The sequence below is a fragment of the Nestor notabilis genome, unplaced genomic scaffold (assembly GCF_000696875.1).
Source record: "Nestor notabilis isolate BGI_N333 unplaced genomic scaffold, ASM69687v1 scaffold26679, whole genome shotgun sequence".
NCBI lineage: Eukaryota > Metazoa > Chordata > Aves > Psittaciformes > Psittacidae > Nestor > Nestor notabilis.
Window position 1 is genome coordinate 23,860 of NW_009942726.1, and position 9,577 is coordinate 33,436.

General features: G+C 44.9%; 1 protein-coding gene across 1 annotated transcript; it reads right to left on the bottom strand.

Annotated features, from left to right (window-relative positions):
- Window positions 1–1,406: 1,406 nt before the first annotated feature.
- LOC104411179 (putative transporter SVOPL) lies at window positions 1,407–9,500 on the bottom strand (the record flags this gene model as incomplete). Its single annotated transcript, XM_010021544.1, has 7 exons — window positions 1,407–1,621; window positions 3,696–3,809; window positions 4,166–4,255; window positions 5,699–5,780; window positions 6,589–6,700; window positions 7,814–8,016; window positions 9,427–9,500. Coding segments are annotated over 7 exons (687 nt in total), but the record flags the coding sequence as incomplete, so codon positions are not given.
- Between the last annotated feature and the right edge of the window lie 77 nt (window positions 9,501–9,577).

Sequence of the window (9,577 nt, forward strand, 5' to 3'; positions counted from 1 at the left end):
CAAAAAAAAAAAAAAAAAGAAAAATGAAAAAAAGGAATTTGTTTGGGAGTTTTTAATGGAGGAAGTGAAGGACAGAATACTTCTTGTTTTGCACCATTTTTCTCACCACCAGCAAGAAACGATGGTATTCCTGTACTATTTTTGTTTAACAGGTGTCTCAAGTTTTGATGTACTTCTGTTTAATGGAGTTGATTGATAACAAAGTTTCGAGGGGAAAAATGTTTGCTTGCAACTATAAGCCAGTCTTTGTGTATGTTTAGAAGGCGGGGGGGGGAGGACATCCTTTCTGTCCACAAGCTCTTGTTTTTCCAAATTTCTACATGTCATTGTCAGAATACAACCAGCACCGTTATTTACTTGGAAGTACAAAGTTTGAAGAGGCAGACAAAAAACAATGACACTGCTCTTCCACCCTTCGTCTATCCCTGTTAAAATCACCAGAAGATGAGGACAAATTACCTTTTCTTTTGTTCTGTCTACTTTCCAGCAGCACTGACAATACAGATGGTTGTGTCTGCCCTCAGAGATTGTGGAGTTAGAGGAGTACTTGTCTGTTACTGCTCCAGCTAGTGGTTTATATTCTTAAATGTTACCTTAAATGAAAACTGAGTTGTGAGAGCAGGCAGTCTTCTGGATTAATTGAGCTCTGATTGTGCCAGAATTTTGCAGATGGACTTGTGAAGACATCCGAGTGTACACAAGCCTGCTTCTGGTTTGCTTTGTAGCACTGATGTGCTCCTGTGCATAGATCGCTGAGGAGACTACATACAAGTGCTGCTTGTGCCTCCCTGCTGTGTACATATGCACTCAGAAAAAGGCCTTTTTTTTTTACTCTCACTGGATGAGATACTGTCCACCTGCCTTTGTCCTAGGGTGGCACTGCATGCTTAAATGTAGTGGACTCCAAGAAAACACTCGGTTGTGTTTGCAGCAGCCTTTGCCATAGCTTTTGAAATCGGTTGATTTTTCAGCTTCCCAGGCTAACCATTCATTTTCTTTTTTTGTTGTTGTTTGGTTTCTTTGGTTCAGTTTTGTGGGTTTTGTAGAAAGTTTTTATTACCTGAAGAGAGTTGCTTGCAGCAGGGGTTTTACCATCCCGGAGTACCAAAAAACAAGGAATAGATGAAGGAGCAGAACAGGAAGGTGAGGGAGACCATTCTAACAGAACAGATGTGATCAGTGCACGCTGCAATAGCACAGACTTAACAAATAAGAGGCACTGCCACTGCAACGTTTGGTGTCTTCTCCCCTTCGCCTCAGTCCACTGGGGGGGGGGGCAGTTGTTGGTTGTTTGGTTTAGTATGGTTGGTTTTTTGCTTGGAGGTATGGGCGTGTAATGTCACTATTAATAGTACTGGTAGTAAAGAGTCTACATTTCACTTCATGGGACAGGTAAAAAGCATCTATTTATTGAATCCTAAGAAAGGGAATGTCCTTAAGAAATTTGCCATTTGTCTATACAAATGTAGCTCTTGTGCTGCTCAGTTGCAATTTTTAATAATGGAAATGGTATGGAGAAGCAATCAACATCAAATGCAGCTGCCAGGAAATGACAGATTCCAAAGGTTTATTTTTCTTTCCAACCCAATCCAACATCAAACACTTGCTTTCATTTTACTTGCTAAAAAGGGGAAAGAAAAAACCATACATGAAATTAATAAAATGCACATGAAAACCAACAGAAATGGATACAGGGGAAAATAATATGCATTTGGATCTGTCCAAATGGTCTTGCTTCTGGTAGGCAAACCCATGACTGCTTTGGGAGTGGATCGATGAGTAAATATGCTTTTTAAATGTCATTTTCTAGATTTCACAAGAAGTTACTTACCTTTTTATTTTTGTTTAGTTGCTTCATTTAGTGCTAGTTTAAGGAATTCATTTATTGTCTGGAACCTTCTGTCTAAATATTGCCATAGAATCATAGAATAATTACGGTTGGAAAGGACCTTAAGATCATCTAGTTCCAACTCCTACCATGGGCAGGGACACCTCGCACTAGACCATGTCACCCAAGACTCCATCCAACCTGGCCTTGAACACTGCCAGGGATGGAGCATTTACCACTACTTTGGGCAACCTGCGCCAGTGCCTCACCACCCTCACAGGAAAGAAACTTCTTCCATGTTAAAAGAGCTTTTACATTATATGTTTGAATTCTTCTATGGGTTGCATGACTGTACTGTGTGAGGCCCTTGGACAGTATGATTCAGCAATCTCTGAACAACTATGTACACAGATGGAATCTCTGAAATGACCATGAGATGAGAGGTAGCAAGTTGAATTCAAGATCTAATGGTGGCTTCCCTGAGTACACAACTAGTTCTGCAGATTGTTATTATTTCATCCTTTTGACTTGTGCATGTAAACGCCAGCAGCTGGAGCTTATAACTCTTAGTTGGAGCAAGGAGGATAATAATGCTATTGAGCTAAGTTGGCAGGAAAAGCAGGGGATCCTATTAAGGAATCATTACATTCCCGTTTATCTTGACCACTGTTAGCCAAAGTTAATTCAACTGTAGTTGAATCAAAGCTTTCCTTTAATGTCTAAAGCAGTTTTAATGAAGTGTTTTGCTTAGTAATTCTTTGCTTTGTAAACCCAACCATTTGAAAGCCTGAGTGGCTCTCTGGCCTCTGTGCATGGGGTTGAATTTCACCCACAAAGGAAGGATAAGTTGCTTTGTCCACTTCCTTGCTTAACCTTTCATTTCCCCCCCCCTCCCCCAAAGTATCACATAAATATTTTAAATGGCATAAAAACATAGAAGACAAGCATTTCTAAAAGATAGATAACCATTTAAAGAAGCAGGCAACGGTTAACATAGTGTTTTTCTGAAAACCTTAAGGTCTCAGTGGGGAAACCTTAGATGGGACCCAGTGAAGTTAAGTGTGTGTATATATGTAATATGTGTGTGTTTGTATGTATCGTTTTTCAAAAGTGTAGTTCTGAAGCCCGCATAAAACAGTTTGATCAAACATCTGTCCTGCTCTAAGCCACTGATCAATGTGGATTATTTAGCCCATGGTCTTCTGGTTTGTACAGGTAAGACTGCAGAGTAACAGGCAGTGTGATGGGGACATGCTGCGTGCACGATTTGAAAAGGTCCACGCTGGTATAGCTGAAAAGACTAGAACCACAGAACTGCTCCTGTAATTAAACTAATGAAACTTGGGCAAGGGAGGCTGCCTGAATTTAAACTTTCCCCTTAATCTTTGTGCTTAGTGTTTTGACTGATTGCTTCATAGGAAACACTAGCCACAAGGGCTTGGCTAACATACTGATACAGTTGGGTCTTTTGACTTGAATTTGTGAAGAAATGGCTTTAGTAGTTGAAGGTGCTACATGCATCTGCTGTCCTTTCTTCCTGCAGCACTGGCAGACCAGAATAGGTGCCTGTGAAGCAGCAACTTCAAGTCAGGGCTGGAAAAGTAACAGCAAAGCGAGGCTTGCGCTAGCTGAAGCTAGGGCAGGCATGCTGGTTTGTTCTTTTATGAGAAATGAGCTTTAGGCAAATGGGGTGACAGTGCTTTAGCTGCTGCCACAGCACGTTCCTGTGCCTGCCGGTCAGGCCTTTCTTTGGCTTATTAATCCTCAGGAGAGTTTGGTTTGGATTCCAGCTGAATCATAATCTACTAGTTTCTAAAGAGCATTTAGAACAGCATTTAGCAGGAGCTCCTGGGGTGGTAATACAAACCTGCAGTGCCCTGCCCTTGGTCTCGATGGGCAGTGTGAATGCAGAGATTGCACAGATGACGCACACAGATGAGAAAAGACACAGGGCCCCAATGAAAGAAGCGCTTATAAGAACCTGCAGGCAAAAACCAGTTCAAACATCAGCTCAGTGGTATGGGGGACTGGCAGTTAGTTAGGAATTAGAGTGGACGAAGGGTCGGAAACACCTGAGAGACTTGACAATAGGAAAATCAATGTCTTGTGAATCTTAAGAGCTTTCAGACAGTAACAAACACTAGCAAGCTAAGCTCTGGGATGAGATTTATGCAGAGCTACATCTGGCAAAGACTGCGTAAGTACTCTGTATAGAGCTGGGAACAGAGAACTGATTACACAGTGCGTGTGTGTGTGAACTGCAGGGATATCTCTCCTTATGTTTGATAGCAATGGTTGGCACCATGTGTTTAGCAACATTACCAAGTGTGTTCTTACTTGTGATATAAATGGGGCCACCATAGCTCCAACACGGCACAGGGAACCACTTGTTCCCATCCCCAGGGCTCGCATTGTTGTGGGATAAACCTAAAACAGGACAGAGGGAAATCAGATTAATGCAACAACGATCTGTGATACGTGTCCTTATTTTTCATTTAATTTTTCTGCAAAGAGACCCATTACATTATCAAGGGCAGCTGGTGGGATAAGATACGAAAAGAAATAAAGGCTCTTTTGGGTCTCATTTGTGCCATTACAAATCTGCCATTTTATGTCCTATGTAAAGCTTTAGGGCAAGTCAATCAAAGCTGGATGCGATTCCCCTGCTCTTTGTTTACCACCACTACCACCTTTCTCCCAGCTCTGCTGGGCAGCACACACCAAAGTTACAGAGGATAGGCTGGGTGCTAAGGGAAGAATTCAGTTTATATTGCCAGGCTCTGTATCTGGAAAGCAGAAAAGATACTGCCTTCAAGACTACCTGTTCATTTTTATCAACAGCACTTTTGTTTAGAAGGAGGAAAAACTAGAACAGATACCAGTAAGAAACTTCCTGTCTTAGAAGAATGTGCTTTGTGTATTTTCTTTCTCACGCCTTTCAAACACCTGTGCTAGTAAAACACTTAACCATATATTTTGTTTTCCTTTAAGTAAGTCCTGTTACTTTCAATACATTTTTAGCAAGTATACTCGTGCAAGCCTTTGTAAAAATACTTTACTGGGCCAAGCCAATGGAAGTAAGGTAAGTCAAGAAGAGTCCAGGCATGTGGCCAGAAAGGGGATTTCTGAGTTTGGGTTTGATCATTGATTAAATTGTGAGTAGTATTGGTTTATGATATGGCCATTGCAGCAACAATCGTTACATCAAGAGCATCCAAATCAGGACTATCAAAATGTTGGTATTTATTCAAGCCCAGTGAAAGCTTAAACAATAGAGTGTACTATTAAAAGAAGTATCAGGCCAACGCAGGGAGCTACTACTGTTTACTTTTTGCCACTCAAGTCAAGCTGCATGGCAACCCATTTAACTCCACTCAACTGTCTACAAAGAACGACAACAATTCCCAATGCATACTTCACCCATGGAACTAATGGCTCCGAGGTTGTGCTCTCGGAAGGATTGAAACTTTGCAGACAGAACATAGCAATTTCCATTAAGTAAGTGATCAAAAAGTGTATATGTACTAGCTCATACTAATCCATCAGTCACTTAAGTACTGGAAAAGGTTATTTTTAAGTGGTAGCTTATTTTCTAACTTTGCAGGGTTGGGGAGGGGAAAGATTGCGGGGTTTGGAAGAGGGTGGTACACAACATCTTCAAAAATAATGTTATGTAGCAGGGCATTCCACTTCCTCTTGTCATCTTCAACTAGTTTTCTGATTCCTCCTCTGATCTTACACATGAAATCAGCCACAGAAACTTAGTACAAGGAAGGTGACTCTAGTCAATAAATACGGCAGCATTCCTGGGTTTAGGCAAATGGTCTTTCATGCCCCAAAGCAGCTTAACGTACCCTGAGGAGGACCCACCTCTGCTGTGTAAATGTAGATGGTGTTGAAGTTGGCTGAAACCAAGGCCCGCAGCATGAAGAGAAACCCAGTCATGCCTGCGCTGGAGAGAAAGCCACGTGGAGCAGAGTTAGTCACTGAATGGCGGTCAGCAGAGATGCAACCTAACGTATGCACTGTGCTAAGGCTTTTACCAGCTTAATACAAGGGAAAGCATAAGGAAAAGTTGATTGCTGACAAGTATAATCGTTCTTTTGTCCATTGGCAAGGCAGATTTGACAACGGGCTGCTTCTCATTCGGTTTCCTTTAGGCAGGTGTTAGAGGCTGGAGGGAATGATCTGAACAGGACCATAATGTCTCAGCTGGTGCCTTCAGCATTACATAGAGAAAGGTTTGGGTTGAAGTGACCTTCAAAGGTCATCTAGTTCCAACCCCCTTCCATGGGCAGGGGCACCTTCCACTAGACCAGGTTACTCAATGCCCCATCCAGCCTGGCTGTTGATTGATTTCTCCCATTCAAGTGCCTGATTCTACAAGTTAGAGGAAATGTACTTGGCATTGCCAAAAAAAAGAAAGAAAAGGAAAAAGGCAAATGAAAAATATGACTACTTTCTGGTGGATGTTGTCCATATCATTTTTATGTGAATTTATTAGAAAACAACTTATTGTATGCTTAGGGGAAGCCATGTGGGCTCAATAATACAAATGACCCCCCACTGCACCCTGCTGCACCACAGCATCTCCTGCTGCAGCTTTCCCAAGAAGAGGAGGGATCCAGTCAGAGGGGTTCTTTCAGATGTACAGGAATTACTGGCCTGACCAACTGGTGACCTGAGAACACCACAGGTACTGCCCTCTGCCCAGCATTGCAAGCCCCCCCAAAAAAGACTCCCATGCTGATCCAGGCTACCTCGAGGTGCAGATATTAAGAAGAAGAAAGAATAGGGCCGTACATCCCATGGTGATACTCAGGCTCAGTCGTCTTCCAAGGAAATTGATGCCGAGAATGTTCAAAGGATTTACTGCAGATAAAAAGGAAAACTGTAAAATGTTAGACAACCACACTGTAATAATTGTCTATCTTGATTGTCTATCTTGATAAACCTTGCATGGTGTGCCTCAAAAATACCTCTCTTCATCCCCAGCACCCACCAAATGCTCTATAAAATGCACAAACCCTGTAATTCTCTTCCCATACCTCAACCTTGTAATGAATTTGCCCCCATACCCCTTCTTTGTCTGTCCTTCCCCTCAGAGGATGGAGCCTGTGCTTCTCTGAAATTGCCTTCCTCTGAAGGCATCCACTGAGTGAGAACCACAAGCCTGGGTGGTTTGGCTCATTCTGGCCACGACCCAGCCAAACAGAGGCCCAGTGTGCCCCACTGAGTCCCCTCATGAGCTGGGGGCCAAGCAGGCACCTGAGTGCATCACTGGACTGGCCCTAGCCTGGCCGTACCTGCAGCATCCAACACCTGCCCACTTTATAGCTCAGTTGCTGAGACGTGAACCAGGGAAAACATGGATGTCCCAGGCATGTTGCAGTACTAGATCCACACGCAGTGCCAGGTTCTTTCAAGGGTGCCTTTGGAATGCCCTGCCATCCCCCAGCGCTCCCAGGCAGGCTGCACCAGGGAGCATTTTGGCTTGCTGGGCATTTAGCTGTCTTTTACTGTGGTAAAGGACCCGCTCCTGAGGCCACCAGCTGTTGGAAGGTAGGCCACTTGTGTGATGCGTTTAATTACATCAATCTGACTATTTGCGATCCTTGCTTATTTACGATTTTCCAAAAACCATGTGTCTGAGAATTTGGGAAGTCAGGCTCAGTTCTTGTGAGCTGGGAGCAATTTCTCAGTACATACTAACTGCTAAGGAGGTCTTCAGCTCCGCTGCTGGAAGGACCTGTGCTACCATCAGAACTACTTGCCTACGGAGCAATGCCCTCTCTTGCCCTTTGCCACCAGCTCGTGGCCTGTGCCCCAGACCTTTGTTTGAAGTGCCTGTGCCTGGCAGTAGCCAGCAATGGTGAGGACATTGTGACGCCTGGCACATCAGTAAGTGCACACACAGCTACAAGCTCTGCAGCGAGCCTTGGCTGGCTGTAAGAAGGAGCTGGCAGGGAGGGCAGAAGGGGTTACGTGCGATCTCTCCGATGGTGCTGATGATCATGGTCTGGTAGGCAGCGGGCCCAAAGAGGCGGCAGCGGCAGGGGCTGTGGCTCTCCTCGGAGTCGTCGCCGGAGTCCTGCACCGGGGGTGCCGCAGAGCCACAGACGAGGTCCCGCTCCAGTAACTCGGCGCTGGCCAAGATGACGCCGTAGTAAGCAAAAGCTATGCCAAGCCTGGGGTGGGGAACACTGTGGTGAGTGGCAGCAGTGATGGGATGATGAGGAAACTGAAATGCAGCAGGTTTGGGGTGCCCTATTCTGATTTGTCCAGCCAGGGTCAACCCACCACAGTCGTTTTGCTCGTCCATTAGTGCTGCACCTTGCTCTGCAGCAGGTGACCTGCTATGGTGAGAGCTTGCCCCTGTGGTCCCTTTCTTCCTGCAGAGCTGTAAGTGGAGACATTTCCAAACCACCCCTCCCTGTGAATCCAGGGACTCTCAACATGAGGCCCTGATGCTGCAGCTCACATAAAGAAACTGTCCAGGTTTTTGCTGTTCTTCTCTTTCCTGCCCAGGGATTTTGAAAGGAGCTTTCATTAAGTGGCTGGACTCACGTTGCACCCTGGCCGGCTGTCAAGAGCACAGCACTAGTGATGGCAGCCTGGCCGTGTGATTACCAAGTAATTCAGCACACACCTAATCACAAGCAGGCCAAGAAGTAATTTTCACTCTTCTTTAACTCCCCCGGCAGTTCCAGAAATGAGCAGCAGAATGTGGGCTAGGAGACGAGCTGCCTGGGGAGGCAGGGGATGCTTGGGGGGCACAGGGGGTGGGAATACAAACCTGAGAACACGCCAGCGACCAGGACAGAAAGGAAGATTAACAAACAAAAAGAAGGATTATTTCATAACATACAAGTGGAGGGGGAGAGAAGATGAAAAATTCAAGGCCTGACTTAGCAACAGTTTGGGTCAATGAGTTCCCACGGACTCATTATTTATACATTTCCATTTCAGACAGCAAAGTCAATGAAACACGACCCTTGCATACAGCTACGGGGAACACTGCATATGAAATGCATCCCTCTTCAATCTGAATTTTCCCCTGCCAGTGGCACTGGTAACAGTTGATGAGTTTCTGCTGGAGCCCTGTAGGACTGATATATCGGCTGGCCTGGAAGGTGGTGCATTCGTCCTCCTCTGGGGAAGGGCACGTTCACACCACGAAGGAAGGAAGCAGAGCTGCGGGCACACGGGGAGTGCACGCTGCTGCCTTTCCCCTGCAGCTCTCACCTGGCTCCCACCCCACCTCCCCTGAGCTGCCCTGTCCTGAGCAGGGACTCAGCGCCCTGCACCATCCTGGATGTCCAGACTTTCTCTGCTTATGTTAGCACCAATTGACACAGAGTGTCTGAGGCATGGCCTGAGACCAGAGCATCCCCATGGTCACCCATGTACATGCACTCCCCCTCCAGCTGCCAAGGATCTGCAGCTGTCTCCTGAAGCAGAAGTGGTGCCTTGTAGTGGCAGAGTCCTGGAGAGGCTTCTGCTCCCTGCACACATTCAACTGAGAGAAAGAGCTGATAAACAAGAGAAGCAAACAAATAAATAAATAAATTTAAAAAAAAAACCCAAACTTTTTTTACCATATGATCCATATCTGCAAAGTGGTTCTGAGGTATTTGGGGTGGATGAGGTCCTTGAATCTTCCTCTCCTTTCCTGCAAATTGTTTGATAGAAATATACAATGAAATATTATGAATTATATACTATGAAATATATATTATGAAATATTAT